Genomic DNA, 26,967 nt, shown 5'->3' with positions numbered 1-26,967 from the left:
GCATGGGGAGTAGAGTATTCCATATAGAAACTGGTATATGTTGGCCAGAGTTGAAAATAAGGTGTTGTGGATGAAGGGAAAAACGGTATGATCGATGGAGATGGTGTACGCTGTTGTAGTAGTTGTTGTTGTTGTTGATCATTACAGGCGTTGTTTGCATTGTTAAAATAATAAGAAGGGACAGATGTGACTGGGGACATCATCATATTTCCGTTATTATTATTATTATTATTATTATTACTATTATTATTATTATTATTGGTGTTATTGTGTCCCGATGGATAGTAGGAAGGGTACATTGAAGTCGGTGAATTAAGAGCAAGGGGCATCATAGAACCATCATAGTATATCATCCAATCAGATGAAGAAGTAGATGATGATGATGATGAGGAAAGGGGTGCTGTCATGACCATTCCTCCAGAAGTAGATGACGGTCGATGGAAAGAAGAAGAATGGGCAGATGGTGGTGGATGATAAAACATCAATGCGTTGTTACTGGTATGATCTAAAACAGGATCCATCATCATATCATTTTCTTGGCTAGCATCAGTTAAAAGCCGCATAACTATAATCCGGAAAAGAAAAGTAAGTATGAAATGTTATTGATAACGAAAAAATTTAATAAGACTTTACAATGAGGATCATTTTTTCGAGTATTTTTCAACACCTGTATATGAGAGGAGACTTGTTTTCTTGTCCTCAGTTTGCCAGTTTTCCGAAAAATAAAATCAGAAATCAATTCATTTCGACCACAAGGTTTCCCATTCACCAGAATTTTTCTTCGGCCTAATTTTGGAATGGTTTCCAAGGCTACAAGTAGAGAAAAAAAAATGGGATAATATTAATAATTTAAGTTAATAGATATTTAATAGAACATGTGTGTAGTAGATATTGCTGTTGTATTGTATTCGCTTACCTTGAATAAAGGCAGTTTCTACATCAGGTGGCCAGACTTGCTACAAAAGGGAAGTACATCCAGCATAACAAATAAATAAATAAATAAAAAGTGTTACAACCTATATATCAGTTTTATTTGTATATACCTCATCTTTTTCTTTGGAAGGAAGCGGTAAACGTGCGGGATAGCCATTGTTTGAATTATATTCTTGATTGAAGAAAAGATCATGTGTACAAGCAAGCATAGTAATTAAAAGACCAGGGGAAAAAAAAAGAGAGAAGTGGCAATTTGTAAAGGAAGGTAAGAACGAAGGAATACTGAGAAAAAAAAAATAAAAATAAAAAAAAAGAGAGAGAAGGAATGAAAGAAAAAGAAGAGAAAGAAGGGAAATATATATATATGTATATATATATAAAGAAGAGATTTTTTTAAATACATGAAAACAAAAAGGGAAAAATAGGGCTTCAGATTGATTTTTTGTTTAATGAAATAATAAAATCAATCGGTAAATGAAAAAACGATCGATTTCATTGGAAAAAGAGTAATGGTGATAGTTCTCTATTTGGGAAAAAGTGAAAACGGAGGATCCTTATATCAAAAAAGTGAAGGGGAAGGTACAAAAGGGGAAAAATGGACGGAATTAAACACAACTGTCAAAGTAAAGAAAGTGAAAAAAAAAAGTCGGCGGGGGGAGGGTACTAAGAAACAAAAAAAAAAAAAAAAAAAAAAAAGGGGAAGAATGAAAGAAACATGAATGGATGCAGAAGCGTGCTTCTATATTTATGTCTGTGGTCAAAGCTAAATAATAAGATATATTTATATTTATACGATATTTTTATTAAAAACAGAAAAAACTAATATGTATATTATAGAAGAAGGGGTTAGACTTATTTTCTTTTTTTTTTTTTTTTTTGTATGGGTATTATCTTAGTTGGCCATTTGCACAAAGTTGACGAAGACTTGCTTTTTTCTTCAAAGATTTGTTAACATAATGCTTTACTAGATTCAATTGATCTTCACGAAGATCTCCCAAAAATAAATACAAATCATCACCGAGAATTTCTTGAAATTCAACTATGGCATAAACGCATGATTTCCTAACTTGAATCTGAGAGTCGTTTAATCCCTTGATAAATACTGCAACTCCTCCACGAGTTAACCATTCTTCAACAAACATTGTGTTGTTTACTTGTGATACACTTTGACCCAAAAACGTATAAGCAGAGCCAATAGGATCATATCTTTCTTTCTTCTTCTCATTATCATCCTTCTCTTCCTCGATAGGTGGTTTTAGGATCATTAGTCGGTGTGTCAGATATGCCAAAAATATATCAAATACTGTTTGAGGTTCCAAGTCAACTAGCACCGCTTCGATTGAATCTTCTGCCGCTGTACAAATCTAATAGAACAATATATGTATAAAAAAAAAACATGAGTATTTTTTTTAATATATAGAATAAAGAAATTGAGCAGGAGAAGGAAATAATAAAATAATAATAATAAAGTAATAATAATAATAATAATAATAAAACGAAAAAGAAAAGAGAAAGGGAAACATGGTTTCAATTCAATATCCCTTTTTTTTTTTTTTTTTTTGCCTCCCTCCCTTTATGCATTACTATATATGGTTATATACAGATATATCGATGTTTTCTTTTACTTTTACTTTTTCTTTTTTTTCTTTACCGTTGGATCAGGGTCAGCACGTTTTTCTAACAGTTGCTCAACCAAACGAGCTTCCAAGGTCATGCCATGACGATCGAATTTCATTTCATAAAAGCGCATCAAGCCAGTCTGTGCCATGGCCAATTGACGAATGAGATCTAAAACGAATAAAGTACAACATTGAAAGGAAGGAGAAGTCAGAATGCGAAGTACAACCTGCATCAATTCGACAAAATTGCCACCATCCTTTTGAGCTGATGCCCATACGTCGGCACCTTGTTCACTGTTGCCACCTTGATCCCATTTCTTTTGAATTGGTGATTCCTTGGATAGTCGCATGAGTTTTCGAAATATAGCAATGTGTTGATGATGTTGCGACTGCGCTGTGTCATTCCCGGTCGACTCAAGATGCTGTTTCAATTTATCAATCAATTGATACAGTAATGCTGATTTATCTTTGGCATTTCCTTCACTGCGATGATTGTTGTCAAACACTGGTAACACATCATTACTGATTACACTGGGAGCAAAGTATGGGACATGTGTAGGCATGCTGTCATTGCTATCATTTTCTCCACCTTTCTTACTTTGATCTTCCTGTCCTTCGTTTGGTAAGGATGTTGTGGTCTAATGTTTAAAAAATGAATATATATATATTAATTTCCTTTCAACATTGAGTCTTTTTTTTTTTCTTTCTTTCTTTCTTTCTTTCTTTCTTTTTTTTTTAATTACCGGATCTGGTGTTACAGGAGTGTCAAATGAAGGAACATGATCATAATCATCAGAAGCAGATGCTTCTTGTTTGGCTTCAGCCTCTTTAGCTTGGGTAGATGCTAGCGGAATTGAAGTGGGTATCTATCAAAGGAATCAGCATCATTATTTTGCTTTTGTTCAAAGTATCAAAAAAGAAGAAAAAAAAAGATACTTACTGGTGATGGAATACGAAGAGCAGTCAAAGAATCATTATCATTATCATTATTATCATTGAACTCAGTAACTGTAGATGTGGATATCGTATTTGTCGTTGCGGGTGGCGGAGGAGATGTTGAAGGAGTCAAAGTCCCGTCTGCCTCTCCTATGAGTGAAGTTGCCAATAGCGTAGTACATGCGGTAGACTCTTGTCTATTTGATATTGGTTCTTCATTCATATGTTCAGCTTTAGGGACATCTTGCTGTAATAAGGAGGAAGAAGAAGAAGAAGAAACAGTGGGTAATACGGTACCGTCATCAATGATCTCATTGTTTCCGTTTTGTTCTTCAGTCTTGTGTTCCAATTCCTTAGGTGCTGGTTGGTTTATCAGACTAACTTCTTCTCTTTCAAGTGTTGACTTTTCTACCTGTGATAAAAATGATTGTTCGTTGGAATCTTTATCGTCATCAACGTCTTTATTATCCAACGTAGGACCTTCCATTTCATCAACATTCATAACACCATCATCATTGATGTCGCTAGTGCGTGGAGGTGATAGAACGGTTGCTGTAGGTGGTGTAAAGACAACACGTAGATGAATACCAAGTACTCGACTAATTTTGGAGGCGGCAGCTTCATCCAATGTCCCAACCAACATATCAAATAATTTTTGATTGACAAGTCTCAAATGCCCTACCAAAGTCACCAAAGGATCATGCCAAAGAGAGCCAGGTGCTGAGGTTGATAATAGAGGTAATAATAAATGTAAACATTGTCGAACATTGGCATCTGATTCAAACCAAGAAGAGGCTACGTTTTTACTATCGTTATTACTGTTGAGATGATGATGATGGTTGATTTCATTCGTATCACCAATATTCGTATTATTTTCGTTACTTTGTTGTTCCTGATCACGTTGACGTTGCCAATAAGCTTTGCCAAGACCATGTCGAATGAGAACAGGATCTTCATTCTCTTCGGATAACCATGGATTATCGCCACTATTTCCATCTTCGTCTTCATTGTCCAATCCAATCACGCTCAAGACAAGTTCATCCATCCATACCAACCATTGTCTTGTTAGTTTTCTTCTTTCTAAAGGTCGTAGGGTTTGTTTTTTTCTGATCATCGTAGTGCTATGATGAGAATAATGCTGAGATCCATCAAGAGCTGCCAGTCCGTTATAGATTTTGTCGGCCAAATCAGGATCATGACGTTTTAGATACCATTTACTCCTAGCCCATGCCCTTGATGCACTTGTATATCTAATCCAATCATCATCCTTTTTCTGAGCCAATAGTACACTTTGTTGTGGCTGTTGTTGTTGTTCGACAGCACAATCTAACATGATTTTTGGAAGATAATCATCAAAAGGAACTAATTTCAACATGATTCCCAATACACTATCCCAGGTTGATAATGCTTCATATAATTTGACATTTGTCGAAGAAGATGCAAGTAAAGTCAATATAACAGACTGAAATGTGGCTCCATCGACCATATATGCATTAGCACCTCCACCTACATCCACTTGAATTGTAGCCAACTCAACTGGATAATCTGTATACGGTGTCAATTTCCGAGCCAAAGCCTGTAATCCTTCTACACGTAACGCCAGATCATCCTGTTGAAGCAAGGTCAAAATACTTTGATTTCTTTTCACACTGAGCATAGACTTTTTCCGTGATAACCCTGGGACACGGGACTTCCGTAATTGCGTTGTTGTCGTTGTCGTCGTTGTGGTTGCTGGAGAATGACCAAGATGATTTGAAGAAGGATGAGGCAACGCGGTACTAGAAATCGGTGTAGTGGTGGTAGGATGACGGAATACGAGTGGTGATGTGCTTCTTAATGAAGGAGACATGGATCGTTTTTGTAAACCTGATGTTACATTACTGTTATTGATCTGATAATTGGAACTGATATGTCTTGATTTTGCTGGTAAAGATGACTCCAATGAGCCTGTAGACGTATTAGATGAAGATGGAGAAACAGAATGGTGTTGATGGTTCATAGAATTTATGGATTGAGATGGACTGTGAATTGTGGAAGAAGGAGCAGTAAGCGCAGCCAAAGCAGATGATTTTGATTTTTCCAATGGTTTTCGAATAGACGGAGATAATTGACGGAGTAAGGCGTCACCACGATCTTGCCAAAAATGCCAAAAGAACCAAAATGGTTCACGACAGGTTTCTCGTACGATGGGTGCAGCATCAACCAAACCTTTTTCCATGATTTTACCAATGAGATCTGTACCTCCCGAACGATCCATACTATGGCGTACCTGTTCTTTTGAAGCATGTGCTTGTAACATAGCCTTGACATACAATACAACAAAGTGGCGTACTTGATTATTTTTTTCATTCATAGCTAACCAGAACAGATGTGGTGTTTTAGGATAATAATTGGCATGAAGTAAAAACTCAATCATAGAATCTTTAGCTTGAAATGCGACGATCCTCTTGGCGACACTTGTGGCTCGGATCAGACTATTTAGGAATTGATCATACATATATGCATCCAATGATCGCGGTAAATACGTTCCTATATCTGCCACTAAATGTAACGCATCCAATACAAGTGTTGTACGAAGACTTTCTGTCTTGAAAATAGAATAAAAAGAAAAGTTTTTCGTATTTTGAGTCTCTTATTCTTTTACCCCTATGATCACTTTTTCTTTTTTTAAAAAAATAAAGCTTACAGATTTAGTGATACCATCTACCATCAGTCTTATTCCGTTTACAATAATATCAAGAAATTTTTCAGGTCCATTCCCACGTATTAATCCACGAAGTCGAATAATATCTTTATGTCGTGTTTCCCAGTTATGTTCTGTTTCTTTGTCTTTGAAAAGTGTGATCATCTTTGTGAACATGGTATCCAGCTCTTTTGCATTGGTGACCTATCATCCAAAGAAAAGTCGTCCGTTCTCTTGCGATTATTTTCTATTTTCGAGTTTTTTTTTTTCTCTTTTTTTTTTTTTTTTTTTTTTTTTCTGTTTTTTATTTATGAAACTTACGGTGATTATTTCAATATCAGCGTTCTGCATGGTGTATTATTGCTTAAGATATGAGTTAAGGATATAGGTCGTAAAAGTGATAAGGTTTATTGGTAAAAAAAAAAAAAAAAAAAAAAAAAAAGAAAGTCTTCCCGAGAGGAAAACGAAAAAGGGGACAAGTAGAAAGAAGAAGAAAAAAAAAACCAGCTATGTTTACATATAGCACGAGGTCCCAAGATACAATCCAAGTTGACGAAAAATATATCTGCACACGTGATCCTCAAGGTACAATATGATTTCAAATTCAGAACAATTTACAAAAAAATACATCCTGCTTCTTCCCATTTCTTTGTACTTTTTTCTTTTTTTTTTTTCCAGCATGACGTCCAACACAGGTGAATCTCAACTTTTTATCAACTATCAACAGGAGTTTCAAACACTTCATCAATCAATACAAAATAAACTTGATCAACAAATACCTAATCAAACAGGAGGTACGTATAAAAAAGTACAAAAATGAGAAAAGAAAGTTTTTCTTTTTTGTCTTCTTACCTACCTGAGGTCTTGTCTCCAACTTTTTTTTTTCTGTCTTTAGATGAACGGAAAAATACAATTAGTGCTGCTGAACGAGAACTAGATGAAGCGGATGAAATTGTAAATGGATATGGAATTTTTTTTCTCTTTTGTTAAAACAACTGTATCCTCACTATTTTTCCTTTTTTTTTTATGAACAAATGAAGTTAGGACAACTAGATATGGAATTATTAAATATACCTACACCTTCACGTACTCGTCTTCAAGCTCAATTACGACTTGGAAAAGCAGACCATGAAAAATTAAAGCGAGATTTGGTAAGTGAGCAGAATATTAAACATTTCTTCTTATCAATATCATATTTGTATAGAGACGGTTAACTGCTAGTAAGACCAATTATCAACGACAAGAATTGCTCGGCGATTTGGAAAGTCAACATCAAGCAGAAGACTATGATGCAGCATCTATGGATCAACGGCAACGCTTACTCAGTGGAACGGACCGTTTAGGTGAATCAAGTCGACGGTTAGAACAAAGTCATCGTATGGCATTGGAAACTGAAGGCATTGGTGCCAGTATATTATCTACTTTGAAAGGTCAAAGAGAAACTATGACACGGGCAAGAGATACAGTAAGTATATATATTATATTATATTACAACAAGGCCATAAATAACTAATCCATACAAACCCAAATATTCGAATTTTAGCTTGCAGAGGCCGATACTCATATTGATAAAGCAACTCGGACCCTCAAGACAATGGCTCGTCGGTAAAGAACGTTAAAAATCATCAATCGCAAGTAATGAAATAGATATTCACTAACGCATCTCGTCTATTATACTACAATTCAATTTATAGTATGGCCACAAACAAAGTGATCACGGGTGCAATCATTCTTATTCTCGTAGTATTGATTGTTTTTATTATTTATTCGAAATTATTCTAATCTTTTATTCTATCTGTATTGTTTTTATTCAATAATAAACTATAATCTGACGTTTCATCATTTACAACTCCATAAATAATTCTTTCCTTCACTTTTCTCTCGTCTTGTTTTGTCTCATTTATGTTGGATAATGACAGATGAACTGCAAATGATGAATGATGATGGAATGATTTATAGTTGATTATGTCAAATCGATTCATGACTCATGCTTACATTTCGCATGAACATGAACATATGCTGAGTTTGAAGGATTATCGACTTGTCCACTTGAAGGCTTCTGACAAAAAGTAGAGGTGTACTCCTCTCAACTCAAAAGACAATAAACCGTAGCAGGGCAATAGCGCATTGTGCAGCTTTTCACAATTATCAACAAATCAATTTGAGTACAAGTGATAAATGATTTTATTCTCTCTATCCGTGTTCTCTGACTCATCATCCTCAAAGAAAATAGCATGCTTATTTCATGCCACAATATATTTTTTAAGGGAAAACAAAAGTATTGATCTAGCCATCTTTTTTGATTCATTGACATTAAGCTTTAACTTGACCCAACCAAAATTCCGCGACTTTACTTAAATCCCCTATTGGTGTGGGAAGTTTTTTAAAGTTTTTGTAGTTACTTCGTACGACGCATTAGTTGCTCTATTTGCACCTATAAAATAAAACAAAAAAAAAAGGAACCATGACTGAGACCCTTTTTTCCTAACACTTTCGACAATGACCTTCAAAACCAAAGACGAAAATATTGCAGCTGTTCTCTATGGTGCTCATGACTTACGTGTGGTAAATTATTTATCTATTTGGGCTCAGGTCTGTTTATGCCTACTTACATACATGAGTTTGTACTTTCTAGGAGAAACGACCTATCCCTCAACCTCAGGCGGGAGGTAAGATTCAGCGCACAAGGTAAATTTATAGTTCATTGTTCTATCATTGTCATTTTCATAGAGGTATTGCTCCGTATAAAAGCAACTGGAATATGTGGGAGCGACTTGCATTACTATTTAGATGGTGGGTTAGGGCCTCGACGTATTGACAGCTCGAAGCCAATGATTTTAGGACATGAATCTGCTGGTATTGTTGTATCTATTGGTGATGATACGACTAAACTTAAGGTTGGAGATCGAGTGGTAATAGAACCAGGAAGGTCATGCGGTGTTTGCTCTTATTGTTGCCAAGGTCGCTATAATCTTTGTCCAAAAATGAAGTTTTCATCATCTCTACTACAAGGTCCCAATGATGGATCACTTTGTAGATACGCCTGCTTCCCTGAGAATTTATGTCATCGGTAAAAAGAAAAAAAAAATCATTCAACTCCATTTTTTTTTTTTACTTTGTTCTTCTCATTTTTGTTTAAAGCCTACCTGATAATATGTCGTTTGATGATGGTGCACTTATTGAACCTTTAGCTGTCGCTCTTCACTCAGTCGAAAGAACTCCAATCAAAGTCGGATCTACTGTGCATGTATTTGGCGCAGGGCCTGTAGGGTTGTTGACAGCAGCGGTTGCATTTGTCAAAGGAGCAGTCAATTGCACCATTTTCGATATTAACCAAGATCGTCTTGATTTTGCAAAAAAATATTTACCTAATGGTGTCAGAGTTGTTTTACTTCCCAAGATCAAATTCCAAAATGCAGAGGATACTATCACTTGGGCACAAGACAATGCCATCCATTTTCTCCGCGATCTTAGTAATGATGACTCTGATAATTTTGCAGATGTGGTTTTTGAATGCACTGGTGTTGCAGAATGTATCATGCTTTCAATGTATGTAGTACAACGAGGCGGTACAGTCATGCTTATTGGACTTGGTCGAGACAAAACATTAATGCCGACCGATATCATAACAACAAGGGAGGTTGATATACGGGGAAACTTCCGTTATGCTAATGTTCATAAAAAAGCCATTACTCTTGTAGAGCAAGGTCGTATCAATTTATCATCTCTGGTATCTCATCGATTTAAACTAGAAAATAGTGTGAATGCCTTTGAATTGGCGAAAAATGGTGGGAATGGCATCATAAAAATAATTATAACCGACATAAAATAAAGATATTTCTTTTTAAAAACTATATATAGTTTTACATTATCCAAAAAAATGTTTTATTGTAGAAGTATTTAAATACATATATCATCATTTTATGGAAGGAGGTTTACCAAGCATGGCCACATATCGATCTACAGTAGATATAAAACAGAAGGTGTGAATATATATATATATATATATATATATATATATAACAGAACATTTTGGCTTGTTTACCTTTGCCTCTATCTAATGCAGATTTTCTGGCTGTATAGATATGCCTTTCCTGATCATAGTTGGTGGTACTTCTCGTTCTATTTTGAGTTTCATGAGGACTTTTCATAGATGCTGCACGATACGAACCGCTTGCTAATGGAAGTGTACTGCTCCATCGCCTACTCTGGCTAAATTTATGGAGCTTGCTTGAATTTGCTTGGTGGGCCGATTGATACTGATGCCTTGCTGGGACAAAAACGTCGCTATTCCGTACCTTTTTATCTACAAGTCGAGTACTGTCAGTTGCTTTTGATGACTCAGTCTTGGGTTCCCTAGATTGTTTCTGGGTAGATATTTGTAACCTTTGAAATTCATTATCTATCGTTGATCCACCAGATCGATCGTCAGTCGTACTAGATGTAACGTGACGATAAGAGTAGTCTTCCATTTTGTTTACTTTGCGTCGCTGGCGAATACTGGCAAGAACATCTTTTGCTGAATCCGTCACCGAACGAAGTGATTGCTTTCCATTGTTTTTCTTCATTTCTCCATCAATAGTTGAAATCTATAAAATAACATAATGTTCAAAAATAAAAGGATTAAATATCACTTAAGGAGATGTAATATTCATGAAAAGTCTTTACATTTACCTGGGCAATTGCTCTCCTTTTGCCTGCGAGTGATACATGTTCGTTTTTGTAAGGTATCCCTTGTATTTGCTTTTGGTTATCGTGTTCCGATTTTTCAAAGGATTGATCATTGATTTTCCCATATTTCGACGAGTCCAATAAACGGCTTTGCAATTTCGTATGACGTCTAACATCTTTTTCTGCATGAAGGAAAAAAAAAGGCAATCCAAGGTGAAAACAAAAATAATTACTCATATTCTTTTTACCGTAAATTATTTTTTTACCTTTGTCCATATGAAAAGCATGCCAGTCCTTTCGAAATGTTTCATCGTCATAATACGGTTCTGTTGATGATGGCAAATGTAATTTTTCCAAAGATTTCGGCTGTCGTAATGCTAAATCTTCCTGGATGGAAGATATATCTACTTGATCTTTACAAGAAGAAAAGACCACAGGTGATCCCAGGATGTTTGTTTTATGCGTTGAGGTGCCTGGCTCAAAATGAAGTATACTTGATCTTAATTTTGCAATGTTCGAAGACTTGTGCTGTATTTATTTATAAATATACTTGCCTGTACTCCAGTTCTTATCGCGGATAACATGAACACTGCTTTCACTTTTTTTGCCTTGATAAGGATATGAAATAGACCGTGTTCTCTTGCTGCTGTTATCACTTGTATTCATATACAGTCGGGGATAACTATGAACAAATCCAGACGGTGATTTATCATTATTGCTTATAAATTCAGTCTTGTCCTTGTCCTCATACTGAGGATGATATTCGCGTGCACCAGTCATTGTTTTCGCTGACAACATATCACCTCTAGTTGGGGACGATGGAATGGTATGTAGAGATAAAGGTTTATTACGATCGACAGTGTTGAACATAGACGTCGGTATTTCTGTTATATCGCGAGATCCATTATTATAATCTGAGTTTGTTATGGTTTGAAGCTTTAATAAGGATCGTCGTCGGTTCAGTAAAGCGTCACTGTCTCGTCGAAGAGCTAGTAACATTTCAGCATCCACGCTATGTCGTTTGGGTTCTAATAATCGTTGATGGTCCATAATCCGTGAATTTACCTCTCTCTCTTTTAAGGGCAAATACTTTTCAGTTTTTAAGTTGTTGTTCGAAACTGAATGATGATTATTTTGTTGATCAATTTGGCGTATTCCTATATCAAGATCGTTTCGCTGCTTGATATCATCTAATAATGTTTCTTGATTTATCCACATCTCATTTTTGATACCAGAAGACGAGGTTGGAATTGAATCCAGAGAGTATTTCCGCCTACTGCTTTGTACACCGCTGCTGCTGAGATCGTGATGATCGTTAGCCGTTGCCTTTGGGCGGTCTCCTGATACACTTTGCATAATACTAACCGGTGAACTTTATATTTCTACACTTTATATACATTTATTTATTAAAAATTTTAGAAGTTTACCTTTTTGTTGGAACTCTGCTTACAGGCCGCGAGATTACTCCTTCTAGTAAGATGGGATCAATAAATTCGTTCAAGTCATTGGCAAAATCAACGGATACCGCATCATCTATAAATCAGGAACAAATCTCTTTTAATAACAAAAAAAAAAAAAAAAAAAAGAAAAACAACGTCAAGTACTAGTGATAATAGTAATACCATTGTTCAAACGTTTGAAAAGAGTAACACTTTCACTTCGCAAGGAAGGAATTTGATGTAAAGAGTTACTTTTTGACGAAGTAGTTTGCCGACCCGAAGAGCCAGAAGGAACTTGAGTCTCTTTTTCACAATCTTGATTTTTTTGAAAAGGGACTGGAGTGATAAGAGATCGAGTTAAACGTTGTAATTCCTCATCAGTAACACTATCCAGTGTTATATTGTATCTAGTCGCCGATTGATCCAGAGGTAGTGTCTTTCTCTCTGTATGCCATACGGCAGACCCGCTATTTGAGACAAGATCTAGATCAATCACATCCAATAAGTCAAAGTCATCGGAAGACATGTGAGTTCTGCTGAACATTTGTATAGTACAAAAAGTAAAATTAACGAACAAAAACAAGCTAACAAAAAAGGAACATTCAGATTTGGCTGCCAATAGAAATTGATTTCTTCGGTATTAGTTTACCCGATAATTAGGACCATATGACCAGATTCAAGAGGGAGATGTAATTGGATCTTGATGTTTTGGGCGGTCCCGATTTCTAGAGACTTTTTTTCAAGAATATAAAAAAACTCTTTTATTTACTAGACTATTGATCAGCGATTTCAGTATAGTAAGTGAACGGACAACACTTTGGATTATTTGTTATAATGCATAAACTGTTGTATAGAAAAGTATCGAAAAGTACCCTTTGTCTTCTGTGTGTATAAGCTTCGTAATAAATTTTATATCTAGCAAAAATAATAATTATGAAAATATTGATTATTTTGTTGTTGCTCTTATTTTACCATGTAATGAAGACCAGTCACGGCTTTGTACTAGTATTCTCTTGGCTTATTCTGAATACATTTGTCAATGTGATATGAATCAAAATTGGACGTGCGAGGATCCAAATGGGCATCAATGTGCCCCTCAAGTCCAGCAGGTATGTGGCATGTTTTGTTTCCAAAATGGATACCGATGTGATCGTGTCAGTTGTCTACAAAAATAATGATGCCAATTCAGCCGTTATTTGCAGCAAAAACGGAGAGTACACGTCTGAATTCTGAATTGATTTTTATGCCATTGCAAATGTCTTTTGATTACCCTTGATCATCAATAAATTTAAGTCATTTGGATGTGTCTTCTCTTTAAATCTAACAAAGTAATTAGATGTTCCGTGTACGTCCTTCGGTATGATCTTTGTTTATATTTTATTCTTTTCTACTGACTGGATTTGATCCTGTATTTTTTTTTGTTTAGTCATCAGAATATGTCTTTCTATTTTTTATTTCTATTTTGCAGCACGTTTGTGTATTCCTGGCTAAAAGCGGACTTTTTTTTGTATGTGAAGAATATGGGAAATTCCCACCGACGGAGATGTTAAGCTAACAAAAAAAACAGCAAAATAAAAAACAAACAAGCTATAAATAGACCAAGCGGTGGGAAAAAATCTATTTCAACAGAGGTTTCCTTCAACTTTTTTCTAAGAGAAAGGAATGAATCCTATAAAAACCCTTTTCTACATGAACTTGTAGAAAAGGGTTTTTATAGGATTCATTCTTTTATGCAATCTGAACTCCACTACCGGACCATCAAATATTCTAAACTCTGAATTATGTCCTTACTGAGTTGAATTATCTATTGTATGTCATGATTTCTGTTTGCTTTATCGCACTTGCCAAGCAATGCATTGGACTCGAAACTGAAGAAACGCAAAGTCTTGTGAATATTGTTAACGTGGTTTGTTTCCAACAAGTAGAAGCTATTGTATAAATTAGAACCTTGACTCACCAATATTCCTGGGTTATTCAAGACCAAAAAAAAATATCGTATCCTGTGCATTGAAATTCAATCTTTCAACCAAATGGAAGTACGTGACCATAGAAGACTCTTGCCTGAAAATGCTATTCGACAATGGGAATATTCGCCAATTTGATACAACACACGTCTCTTTTCTGGCTGATCAATGTTGGTCAATGAATTTCAATGTGCCTGTCATGGTAATAAGGAATATGAAACCATTTTACGCAAAAAAGAACAAATAAATCAAAAGTGTTATGGTACTATGCATGATGCTGACAATATCTCAAGGGTTTTATGCTGATGTCAATCACGATAGTTATTGGACAAGTGAACACATGGTAAAGCAGCTTAAGATAGTTGATTGGATTAACAAATATAAAAATAATAATAAAAGACAAATCGAAAATACGATGAGACTGTTGATATAGTTTATTTCAATAAGAATTGAATGAGAGAGAAAAAAAAAAGAAAAAACTATTCTAATCCAATCTTAAATGACAAGAAGCTGAGATCTTAAAGTTACACAATAATATCAGTCTAGATACGACATCACCCCCTTCCAGTCTGTTAGACGTCTCTTATATATTTGTCTGTATCTTTTAATGTTATAACAAAACATGAATTATACATCATGCTGCATGATTATTCCGGATATGGTTTTTTTATTCATAGGAGTGATGGTTGTAGAACTGTTCAATTTCTTTTCCGTTTATTATTTTTTCTTTGAGGTCGAACAGGTTCCTTTAAACCGATTCTTTTATAATAATCAGTGATGATTCTTGGATCCTGGAAATTGTGATGTGGTTCCCAGGTGTCGTCTTCTGGTGTATAACCTTTCCAACGTACTTTATATTCGTATTTATTAGTTTTTTCATTTAAGCGATGTTGTACGATTGCTTGTACTTCATACACTTCATCTTCTGGTATGATTTCATCCATTGAAATGAGTTTTAGTTCTGAAGGTGTATAATTTCTTGGTAGGATATCACCTGTTAGATCTTTAAGGATATATGCACCTCCTTGATTTTGTTTGATCACTTCAAAAGGGCCAGTGTATCTGGGCTCCAATTTTGTACGTTGTGAATTTTTTATCATCACATGGCTTCCTTGTGGAAAAGTAAAAGTTTTATGTTTGTTATCAAAGTTCATTTTTTGTTTCTTTGTTACTTCTTGCGTTCTTTTTTGTATAGCTGGAAATATCACTTCATTCATTTGTTTTATACGTTGTTGTATTTCTTCTTCTGTCATTTCTTCTTTAATACTTTCATCCCTAAAGTCGACGAAGTCATTAAGCTTACGACCGAACATTATAGTAAAGGGAGGTGTATTTGTTCTTTGACTTATTTTGTTGTTTATAGATAATTGTACTGACGGAAGATATTTATCCCATTCATTCACATTTCCTTCTATTACTTTTTCTAGGACATTCATAGTTGTTTTTACAGTGTTTTCTGCTGCACCGTTTGCCCTTGGATGATATGGGGTTATTAATCTGTGATCAAAACCAGCTGCTTTCTTGAATCGTTTCATCATATCGTTAACGAATTCTGTTCCGTTATCCGATTGTACAATCTTAGGTATACCAAAATCGCAGAATACATTAATCAGTTGATTGACTATAGTGTCAGCTCTTTTGTCAGGTATTGCCCGTATTATTACAAAGCGTGAGAAGATATCTCTCATAATCAAAATATAATTATTATTTTGATTTGTTGTAGGTAAAGGTCCAGCAAGGTCAATTGCCCAGTGGTCACCTGGTAAGTTTGAGGATATTGGGCGTAAAGGATGATATCCATGTTTCGCTATGTTATATTTTTGGCATGAAGGGCATTTACTAACTAGAGCAACTGCTTGTTCTTTTAATTTAGGCCAATGTATACCGTTACTATGAATAGCTTTGACGATTGCTTCAGCACCAAAATGGCCAAAGAGATGTGCTTTATTTAATAATTCCTGACGTTCTTCTTCTGGTGGTTCCATTTTATCTGCGCTATTTATTTCAACAGATCTGTTTATTAACGTGTTATCGTTATTACCCCCTTCCAGCCTTGACATGCCAGGGAAAAGGCGTGAAAGATAATCAGGTAAAATATTATGGGTACCAGGTAGATGGATGACTGTGAAGGTATAGTCGAGCAATGTGTCTAACCAATTTGTCATCATAGGGTTCATATGTTCCTGTGAATGTATATAGATCAGAGCTTTATGGTCCGTGTAAAGTGTGAATGGATTACCCCACAGGAATTGGTGGAATTTATTGAAAGCGAAGATGATTGCTAACAATTCCCTTTTGGTTGTAGAGTAGTTACGCTCTGATTTGGACAATGATCTTGCCATGAACCCAATATAGTTTGTTTTACCCTGGATTTTTTGGAAGAGGACAGCACCAATACCAACATTCGATGCATCCGTCGCTACGTGGAATGGCTCTTGAAAGTTGGGGTGTGATAAGGTAATATGTTTTTGCAAAAGCTTTTTCAGAATTGTAAAGGCTTGCTCATGCTTAGGTGTCCACTTCTTTTTTAGATTATCCTGGTTACGCAGTTGATTCAATGGATCGGTAACAGTTGACATCATTGGAATATGATCTCGGAAATAGTTGACTACACCAAGAAATCTTTGAAGGTCTTTGCCTGTTTGCGGTGTTGGCCACATGTCAATATTTTGCAGTTTACGTTCATCAAGTGATCGTCCATTTTCTGAAATAGAGAATCCAAGTAAGTATACGGATTTTTGTGCAAAATGACATTTGTCTGGATTGAGTAGTAGGTTAACGGCAGTTAACTTATCAATTATAGTTTTAACATGTAATTGATGATTTTGCATGTTATCACTATAAACTACGATATCATCCACAAATGTGGTGACAAATGGTAGATCAGTGAATAAAATACTCATCACCCTTTGGAATTTTGATGATATAGGTTTTAAACCAAATGGGCAACCTCTGAACATATATTGTTTACCGTCTACTGATGTGAAGGTAGTTTTATGACGATCATCCTCATGAATTTTGAACCTATGGAAGGCACTTTTTAAATCAAGGGTACTAAATACTTTGGCACCACTCAATTTTGTGAAGATATCACTTATTAATGGTAAAGGATAACGATCATCAGGTAAATATTTATTAATATGACGAGGATCCAAACATGGTCGCTTACCAGTTAAGTTACCGTTTATATCTTTTTTAGGTGCTAATGTTAATGGTGAATTCCATTTGTTATCGATGTTAGCAGGAACAGGTTCAATGATGCCATCAGCCAGCCAATTTTGTACAGTTTGATGTACCATTTCTTTCAATGTATGAGAGATGGGGTATTGTCTTCTGTAACATGATACACCTTTAGGCATAGGTAAGTATATCACAGATTCAGGGAGTGTACAAAAAGCATTTGTAGGGATAGCTTGATTTTGTTTTAAACTGTTTTTAATAAAATGATGGAATGTTTCCTGTTCTTCTTTTGTACCTGCTGGTGCTTCATTTGGGATTTCTTTATCTTTATCAGGGTCTTCTTCCATCTTTTGAGGAAGTGGATCCCATGTTTGTACTAAACCGTAATAACCAATACCAAGTGAAGGCATTAAGTCAGCTCCAATACTAACTTGTTGATCACCGGTTAATTTCATTACTTCAAAAGAATATTTTAAAGTTTTCCCGTTATAACAAAGATCTAAAGGTTCTGTATAACCTAGACGCTGAATTACATGATCAGAATGAGCTAAATGGATACAATCATTTGGATTTTTATTTTTATTATTTAGAACAATTATTTTAAAATTATTTTTTAAACAAAAATTTTCATCGATGGCAGAAAAAGTTGCACCACCATCTAACAAAGCCATGATAGGTTTTTGTTCTAAATAAATTGGAATAAGACATTGATTAATGTTTTGATTATTTTGAACTGAATTTTGTTTCTTATTCTTAGCCTTACATTCTGACATAAGATTCAACTTATCATCAGCATCTTCTTGTTTTTGAACAACCGTTTTGGTTCGTATAGCAGCACGAGAGAACAAATTGTTTTTGCCATCTCGGCCGTTGAGTTTCTTTTTAGGACAGACATGTCCAGGAAGGTATATCTGCCCGCAACCATTGTAACAAAGAACACCTGTTCTTTTACCATCAGAGACTGTATTAGCCTTTTTTATTTTCTTTACAAACGAAACATCATTTTGAATGTTTCGCTTTTGAGCAAAACCTCTAGGGTTTTCTGTTCTTTGGATGTCCATACCAGCAACGGTTTGCATCAGTTGATGAATATCAACGTCAAAATTCGGGGCAGATCGGGTGATCAACCACTCCGTTGCTTGTCTTCTAATTTCTGGGTTTAATGTAGCTAAATAAACTACATTGGAAAGAAGAGAGACAGGCATTGTTTCCCATTCAGTCATGGTTAACAAATTACCGAACATCTTATTATGTTCGTCGATGGTTTTAGAATTTTGTCTGATCGACACAAGTTTATGCCAAGCATTAAACTTTTGAGCTGGAGTATCATATTTGTCAATAAATTGACGTTTTATGAAAGCCCATTCTGTTTCACCATCTGACTTTTCATTTATTTTCTTTAATAAACCTTCAAAAAAGAAAGTTTGAGCGCCGTCAAGACATCTTGGAAACAAACGACGAAATTCATTTTCAGGTTGTAAACCATGAGAAATGAAAATTTTTTCCAGCGTACTGAAAAAATGTTTGGTCGAAGTAAACGACTTGTCATTTATTTCTTTACCAACCTCATAACTGTTGACCAGCTTTAATTGAGGAAGGTATTTGGGAACAACGAGGCTTCGATTCATCATCTGAGCCTTTGTTCTTTCTTCTTCAGCTCTACGGCGTTCGAAAGAAAAGAACTTTGGGTTATGTGGGAACTTACGTTCATACATAGCCCGACCATCATCGACGGCTTGTTGATCCTTTTGTGCTTGTTCAAAAAGTTTTTGAACATGGGCACGAGCTTCATCAGAATTATCCAATTGAGCAAGTGCTTGAGTGTAGAGCACTTCAGACTCTTCTGCCTTGTGCGTAAGCACAGCGACAGCCCACTCGGCCCTAGCTTCAGGAGAAGCATAGGTTGAGGCCCCCAAACCACTTTGAAAAGTGGAAGAGGGTTGATGGTTTTGTTCTGTCATAATGACATCACGTTCCAAATGGTTGTTGATAATGTTGTTGACAAAATCGGTGCCATTAATGGAGAAAGGAGCAGAGGTATCCGACATATTGTCGTTGTTGATGTTGATGTTGTTGTTATTGTTGTTGTTGTTGTTGTTAGAATTCATCGTAAAAAATAAGATAGTTGATTGGATTAACAAATATAAAAATAATAATAAAAGACAAATCGAAAATACGATGAGACTGTTGATATAGTTTATTTCAATAAGAATTGAATGAGAGAGAAAAAAAAAAGAAAAAACTATTCTAATCCAATCTTAAATGACAAGAAGCTGAGATCTTAAAGTTACACAATAATATCAGTCTAGATACGACACAGCTTCAAGGCATCGTTATTCCGTTATTTGAAAAAAAATGCATGCAGGATGTCAGGCCCTTTTCCTTTTTGACCATTCAAGTAATCACAACGCATAATGTACACATCTAACCTTAGGCGCATAGTTTAGCACTGTTCTCATCATTTGGACTCGTTAATTGACGGTCTTTTTTTTAATAGGCACTACTGGCTACCTTTATTCTTTAATGCTTGTGAACAATGTATTTGTGGCCAAACCTGTTTCGATCCTTTTCCTTCCAAAAAACCTGTCACAATTGTCAAACTTCAATTCAGTTCTAGGCGTCCTATTCTGGTGGAAGGTATATATAACAATGTAAGGACCACATATGGCTAATTTTGACATTTTCTTCTAGGAGCAAATCATTGACCTAGCGTTTTTCTTGGGAGCAGCTTCTCTACCTCATGAACTGGAAGCCAGTCAACCTATTGCCACGTGGCCCGGTTTATTTGACAGATACCAAATGACCCATAAACAACTGATTTATTTTACACCAAAATCCGAAAGAACTAGGAAACGAACGATTGAACTGGTTGACGATGACGATGATCAAACTCCCGGTGATTAGGTTGGCTGGCTTATGTATATATGTATATAGTTAATAGATTTTTTTTTATGATGAACTGAATATTAATGAAATGAAATGGGTTTTTTTTAAAAAAAATATTTCTCGACTATTGTTTCTGCTGCTTCTTTATTCGATGTGTTGTATCCAAGGTTTATGGAGTTACAATTGATATCATAGATTCAGTAACACAGACTCTTTTACTTAATATCAGATTAGAATGACAGATTAGTACATCAATTAGTATTATTTTATTTTTATTAAGATACTCTTTTTCTCTCATCAATAAACTATTAATCAGTTTCATTGTATTTTCTCTCTCTCTCCTTATTTATTGTTGATATATGAAAAAAAATATGAAAAACTAAAGATTAGCAAGTAACTTTTTGACTATTTTTGGTCTTCTGTCCTACCTATCAACCTTCCATTCCACTCAATAAAAAATCTGCCTTTTTACTCCTTCCAAAAAAAAAAAAAATCTATAGTCTACACCTTCATGTCAAATCTATTGTCCACATCTTTTCAACAAAAATAATCATCCATCCAAAGAAAAAAAATCTGTAGTCCACACCTTAATGTCAAGTCTATTGTCCACATCTTTTCAACAAAAACAATCATCCACACGAAAAGAGTGCTTATTTCCACACCAAAAAAAAATCTATAGTCGTCTGAGATCATTCGCCTGAGCTTTTTTTTTTTTTTAGCTTTTCCCTTTTTCGTATATCCTTTCATAATCCTTGAATGAACAGATCAATTCGTCATTGTAGGTGCGGATCTACCACTCATCTTCGAACAAGCCATTATGAATGTCCACTCAATCATAACAAACAGCCAACTGCGCATAACAGTAGCGTCAATTTATGCAGGTGCGGATCTGACTGTTGTATTTGTGTGAGTCTTAAATAAGAACGAGACAAAACGTAAGAATTTTATTAATAAAACTTAGTTTAAGAGAAAAAGGAACAAAGTCCTATAAAAAACCCTTTTTATAAATAAACTATCAGATTACTCTGTAATCTGATCTCCACTATCGGATTATCAGTATTCTAAACTCTAATTTAAATCTTTAAGTGTTGAATTACCACACTGACACTCATTCTCGAACAACCCATTACGACTGTCCTTTAAACAGAAATACTCGGCGAAGGTATGAAGATTATCAAGTACATCAAGGTTCTCATCAACGTCAAGATTCTCATCAGCGACTTGGAGATTCCAACCAGCGCGTCAACCCTTCTCTCATTTGCTCTCGCTGTGGTCGTAGAGGTCAATCTGTCGTATCTAGACTGATATTATTGTGTAACTTTAAGATCTCAGCTTCTTGTCATTTAAGATTGGATTAGAATAGTTTTTTCTCTTTTTTTCTCTCTCATTCAATTCTTATTGAAATAAAATCTACCAACAGTCTCATCGTATTTTCGATTTGTCTTTTATTATTATTTTTATATTTTTTAATCCAATCACTACTTTACAATCAAGTGCACATAACATGTCATATCCTTTCAACAAATTAAACATCATCGACGAGCGTCTAGGCAATTCCCTGTACGACCAGCATTTGCAATGATCATCCACAAGAGTCAAGGAAAATCACTGGGCTATGTAGGTGTGTATCTGAAAGATCAAGTGTTTGCCCATGGACAACTGTATGTAGCTCTCTCACGATCAAGTGATCCGTCAACTCTTCGAGTGGCAGCCCCACAACCAGTTCGCAATTCTCAACCACAAACTGCCAACATTGTTGTTATATTGTGTGTAGATTAAAAAAAATAAAATAAAATGATGTGGGACTAATAATAAGTCAGTGAGATTCTTCTTAGTTTTTTATTAAAATAAAAAGGTAAAAAGTTGATTGTTGTATCTACACTTGAAAAATTTATATCTCTTTTATACCTGCTTTGAAGATAAAATAATAATCATCATATCATCATATGTATTAAATACCATGTATACTCTTTGTTGGTATAACTGATTAGTTTGGAACGATATTTATAATTAATTCCCTTTGATGATTATTGTATGGTAAACATATCGACATTCTTCATTCATTAAATTAGAGTTCTTTACTCAGGGGTAAATTTAGGTTAAAATTTTCAAAGTCCTCTTTGATACGCGTACTTTTTTAATTTTCAGTTTTCATTTTTTATTTTTCATTTTTCTTTCTTATTTTTCCATTGACCTTTTTATGGTTTTATTATATATATTAGTATAGTCGTTACTTTACACATTTTTTTTATTCAATAAAGTTTTTATTTTATTACAACTGTTTTTATTACATGTCAACGTGGTCATTTCCATCTTCAAGATGTATTATGGATATGAATGTATTCTTTTATTTTTAATATACGCTTATATTACAAGTACGAAATACGCTGATACGACAATTGTATATCGCGACGTCCTTCTATAGTTTTTTTCTTTTTTTTTATAATATATATATTCAATATCCAATAAAACAATAAATTATTTTCTCCTCCTCTTGACGATGTTAGTGATGATGATGGATGATTAATGAAAACATCCTCTAAAAAGATAATCTGTAGTCCATATCTTTCCATCAAATCAATAATGCACACCTTCCCAAAAAAAAAAATCCACACCATTCCATCAAACCAGTAGTCAACATCTTCCAATGAAATGTATAATCCACATCTATTCTCAAACCAATAGTCCATACTTTTTCAAAAAAAAAAAAAAAAAACTATAATCCACGCCTTTCCATCAAACCAATAGTCCACATCTTCCAATCAAATGTATAATCCATATCTATTTTTCAAATCAACAGTCCATACTTTTTCAAAAAAAAAAAAAACAAACTATAATCCACACTTTCTATAGTCCACACTTTCCAAACAAATCTATAGTCCACACCTTCCAAAGAAAATCTAGAGTCCACACAAATCTTCGATTTCGAAAAGCTCCAGTGGAGCGCCAGAGCGTTTATTTTTATTTAATCAAACATCACAGTAATCTTTATTTTTTTACAGCTTTAAATCGGTAATAAGCTCGTTTCATGGATGCAGCATTGGAATAGGTGGTGAACAATCCCTGAGTTTTTCCTTGTTGATACACAACATTCCAAGAAATGGATTCTCCCTGGTTAAGGTTTGCAATACAATTCTCCACGAATCCCCAGTTGGTATTCTGCAAACGAAGATGATGGTCTGCAACAGTGGATGGTTCAGGGTTGGTAGCAGCAAGAGTGGATGGTTCAGGATTGGTAACAGCAAGAGTGGATGGTTCAGGATTGGTATCAACAAGAGTGGATGGTTCAGGACCGGTATCAGCAATATTGGATGGTTCAGGATTGGTATCAACAAGAGTGGATGGTTCAGGATCGGTATCAGCGACAGTGGATAATTTCTGTTTATATTTTTCTTGGTACGAGTCTACCAACATGATTGTATCATTCAAAACCGATACCTTGTCATCATGGTCGTTATCCTGAAAAAGGTGTAATAGTTGCGCGAGTCGAGTCTTCATTTCATTACAAAAGTGCAAAAAATCGGCAATGTCATGATCATGATCCAAAATGGTAGTTCCTACATGACGTTGAGCCAGGCAGTACAAAAGTTGCATGGTACGATCAGCGTGGTATGGCGAGCTGAGAAGAGATGAATCTTGTCGCATCAAGAATATACACAGGCTCGCAAATGGAACCAAAGGTTGTTGCAAATTTGTTGCCTTTTGATCAACCAAGAAGCAAGACTGGGCCCATGGAAGGCAGGGGTAATGAATAAGTAATGGATGGGACTTGCGTTTTCTGGTTCTGTTTAGCACATCAAATCTGATTGAGGTGATAGGAAATATCAAAACGATTGGGAGCACGCCATATTGTTTCTCCAAGGAGACACAATAACCAATAAGACGTCGCATAAAGCATCATCTACCACATGTTGTACTTCAATGAGCACAGGGGGCAAGGAAGGATCATCATCACATGTCAAGAGAACATCAGATCTTGTGCCGTTAATCCATTCCGTTGGATTGGTCCTGTACTTGTCTTTGGCTCTGGTTCCTACCCAAAAAAAAAAAAAAGTAAGCGCCTGACGAATCAATCTTGTTCATACATACCAACTAGATATTCCACGACCACATTAATGATTGAGTTTTCTTGTAGAACAAGTTTGGAGATCATATCAGTTCCAGGGCGGTGTCGCCATGGAAGAACAATGTCCGCCATATTTATAAGAAACAAACTGTCACCGGTGTCAAGAGAAACAACTGCACAGCGGTGACAAAACTGAGAAAAAAAAAGAAAAATTGTCACCGGTGTCAAGAGAAACAACGGCGCAGCGGTGACAAAACTGAGAAAAAAAAGAAAAACCGTCACCGGTGTCAAGAGAAACAACTGCACAGCGGTGACAAAACTGAGAAAAAAAAGAAAAACTGTCACCGGTGTCACGAGAAACAACTGCACAGCGGTGACAAAACTGAGAAAAAAAAAGACAAAAAAAAAACTACTGCAGTTGTTTCTCTTGACACCGGTGACAGTTTTTTTTTTTTTTTTTTTTTTTTTTTTTTTTTTTTTCGGCCACTTGCAAATTTTTACCAACTTTTGTACTTCTTTTTCCTTCACTTTTTTTCTTTCCTTTTTTTTTCTTCTTATTCCTTCATTCCTAAACTGTTGATTTCCACTATGCGCTTATCCTTATCGAACGTTATTTCCACTGCTTATAGAATTATCCTTTCTTGTCATTATACCGAAACATTAGTATAAATAGCGAATTATTTTTTGTCAATAAAGCTATATTTTATTCAACCTAGAACCCCTATCTCTATTCTCTATCTTCTACTTTTACTTTTTTTTTATTACTATTCTTTATCGTTTTACTCATGATTAGTCAAATGCTTATTGGAAGAAAGTACTCGGAGAAAGAAAGTATGGTCAATGACGTTACTCTATTTGCAACGAACAATGGTTTTGGAGTGAACAAGTCCTTCAATTATCAAAAGGACATAGTTTATTTCAATTGCAGAAGTAAATATGAAGACAAAGTGGACCCTGAAAAGCGCATTAGTTTCGGTACAACAATAAAGATGATGCAAGTAGAGGATTTATGGAAAGCTATTAAACGACCAGTAGCAATTGGTAAAAGTATCTACGTACGCAGGTATAACGTTGGATGCAAACACCATGGATCTTATTGATTTGCGATCTGTGCAAGAACATAGCCATACAATGGTGAACCTCTATGCGCCGTTGGACGACAATATCAAGACAGCAATCGCAACCATGAACCGAAGTGGTATTGAACCTTCTAAGATTGCCGCCGCAGTGTATGATAGTCATGGTGTTGACGTTAAGCGCAAGGATATATACAACATCAACCAGCGTATTGTGAAAGCCTACTTGACCGGCAAAAGCGACGATGAACGATTCTATGAACAACTAGTGGCTCTCCAAGATGATGGATTTATTGTCAAGATCAAGAAAACCGAGGATGGTGTCACCCGCATGATCTTTATCATGCATCAAGAATCATCAAATTTAGTACGACGTTTCGGCGAAGTGCTTTCCATCGACGCGACCTACAAAACCAATAGTCTCAATCTCCCCCTGGTGAATATCGTCGGCTTCACGAACTTTGGATCAAACCGCCTTACCACATTTATAGCAGCTACCGTACTGATGATCAGCGAGGTGAACACCAATTACACATGGGTTTTAAGTACGTTCAAGGAAGCAGTTTGGAATGGAAAACCGATGACAACGAAGGTATACTTGTTATCAGAATATAAAAAAATCAGAAATTAACTTGTATATTTTAGATTATAGTAACTGACCAGGACCCAGCTCTTGAAAAAGCAATGGAAACCGTCTTTTACGAATCCCAACATATGCTTTGTATCTGGCATATTCTCAAAAACGTTAGCAAGAATTTTGAAAGATCCTTCAGAACTGAGAATGGGAAACAGGTAAAGGAATGGATCATAATAATTTCACCATTTTAACTGATATTTTATGGGTTACCCAATTATTTAAATGTTTTGTTCCCTTTTCTCCTTCTTATCTTCTCTCCTTTCATTTTTTTCTTTATTTTTTTTTTATTATTTTTATCTTTTTATTCGAACCGTGAATTGTCACGGTAAGTACATTCATTTATTTTTTTTATGTTTTATATATTTATGACTTTATGCTAATAATAAATTATAGGTTCTTTATGCTATAAATTCTCTGTTTCTTATATTATCACATAACAGGAAGTCATTGTGGAATTTCAAACTGTAGTTGCAGCTGAATTGACCCTTTTTTTTTAGGCTTTTAGCCATTAGACATGAGCGGGGTGGACCTTTGTGTGAAACCTGAAGAACATATGGAACAAGAACTACCCAGCAAGTAGAGAGTGCACATTCCTCATTGAAAACCATGCTAGCAAGAAAGAACTCCTTGCCAACACTTCTTGAAAAACTTTCCCAATGGATGACTAAAGGGGTAAAGCTTTAATTCTTGCTACTCGACTTTTTAAACCGTATATGTTATGTTTTGGTGACAAAAAATATATAAAATAAGACAAAAAAGACAGTAGTAGAAATAAAGTGAAATTTTTTGAATGGGTCTTTTATTAGATATCAAAAATAGGTTGTGTATTTATAAGAACTGTTGGACGAGCGGTCATTAAGCTGTGATTGTAATTGTT

At 35.2% G+C, this 26,967-nt stretch overlaps 6 protein-coding genes across 6 annotated transcripts; 3 read left to right on the top strand and 3 right to left on the bottom strand.

Moving 5' to 3' along the window:
* Positions 1-1,785: 1,785 nt before the first annotated feature.
* On the bottom strand, positions 1,786-6,596 carry BX664DRAFT_382813 (clasp N terminal-domain-containing protein). The gene is made up of 6 exons (XM_051549085.1): positions 6,493-6,596; positions 6,175-6,375; positions 3,493-6,075; positions 3,296-3,418; positions 2,585-3,190; positions 1,786-2,297 (listed from the first exon to the last, which is right to left on the bottom strand). Exons 1-6 carry the CDS (start codon positions 6,520-6,522, stop codon positions 1,821-1,823), a joined length of 4,020 nt encoding a protein of 1,339 aa, XP_051402589.1. The 5' UTR covers positions 6,523-6,596; the 3' UTR covers positions 1,786-1,820.
* A 206-nt stretch (positions 6,597-6,802) lies between these two features.
* BX664DRAFT_323782 (t-SNARE) lies at positions 6,803-8,019 on the top strand. The gene is made up of 5 exons (XM_051543709.1): positions 6,803-6,965; positions 7,067-7,125; positions 7,212-7,322; positions 7,376-7,636; positions 7,715-8,019. The coding sequence occupies exons 1-5, from the start codon at positions 6,851-6,853 to the stop codon at positions 7,778-7,780; spliced, it is 612 nt and encodes a 203-aa protein (XP_051402588.1). The 5' UTR covers positions 6,803-6,850; the 3' UTR covers positions 7,781-8,019.
* Positions 8,020-8,506: 487 nt separating this feature from the next.
* On the top strand, positions 8,507-10,254 carry BX664DRAFT_377763 (sorbitol dehydrogenase-like protein; the record flags this gene model as incomplete). Its single annotated transcript, XM_051548790.1, has 5 exons — positions 8,507-8,736; positions 8,807-8,840; positions 8,902-9,241; positions 9,313-9,931; positions 10,198-10,254. The coding sequence occupies exons 1-5, from the start codon at positions 8,671-8,673 to the stop codon at positions 10,252-10,254; spliced, it is 1,116 nt and encodes a 371-aa protein (XP_051402587.1). The 5' UTR covers positions 8,507-8,670.
* A 993-nt stretch (positions 10,255-11,247) lies between these two features.
* BX664DRAFT_57506 (uncharacterized protein) lies at positions 11,248-13,360 on the bottom strand. The gene is made up of 5 exons (XM_051549638.1): positions 13,254-13,360; positions 12,931-13,196; positions 12,465-12,865; positions 12,270-12,375; positions 11,248-12,190 (listed from the first exon to the last, which is right to left on the bottom strand). The coding sequence occupies exons 2-5, from the start codon at positions 12,945-12,947 to the stop codon at positions 11,377-11,379; spliced, it is 1,338 nt and encodes a 445-aa protein (XP_051402586.1). The 5' UTR covers positions 12,948-13,196; positions 13,254-13,360; the 3' UTR covers positions 11,248-11,376.
* An 8,502-nt stretch (positions 13,361-21,862) lies between these two features.
* Positions 21,863-22,749, top strand: BX664DRAFT_323743 (uncharacterized protein; the record flags this gene model as incomplete). Its single annotated transcript, XM_051543708.1, has 2 exons — positions 21,863-22,062; positions 22,710-22,749. Coding segments are annotated over exons 1-2 (200 nt in total), but the record flags the coding sequence as incomplete, so codon positions are not given.
* A 374-nt stretch (positions 22,750-23,123) lies between these two features.
* Positions 23,124-24,595, bottom strand: BX664DRAFT_382808 (uncharacterized protein). Its single transcript, XM_051549084.1, has 3 exons — positions 24,401-24,595; positions 24,217-24,344; positions 23,124-24,166 (listed from the first exon to the last, which is right to left on the bottom strand). Exons 1-3 carry the CDS (start codon positions 24,507-24,509, stop codon positions 23,300-23,302), a joined length of 1,104 nt encoding a protein of 367 aa, XP_051402584.1. The 5' UTR covers positions 24,510-24,595; the 3' UTR covers positions 23,124-23,299.
* Between the last annotated feature and the right edge of the window lie 2,372 nt (positions 24,596-26,967).

Source organism: Halteromyces radiatus (assembly GCF_025201355.1).
Source record: "Halteromyces radiatus strain CBS 162.75 chromosome Unknown BX664scaffold_2, whole genome shotgun sequence".
Taxonomy (NCBI): domain Eukaryota; kingdom Fungi; phylum Mucoromycota; class Mucoromycetes; order Mucorales; family Cunninghamellaceae; genus Halteromyces; species Halteromyces radiatus.
Note: the sequence above shows the minus strand (reverse complement) of the source record. Positions and strands in the feature narration are given on the sequence as shown.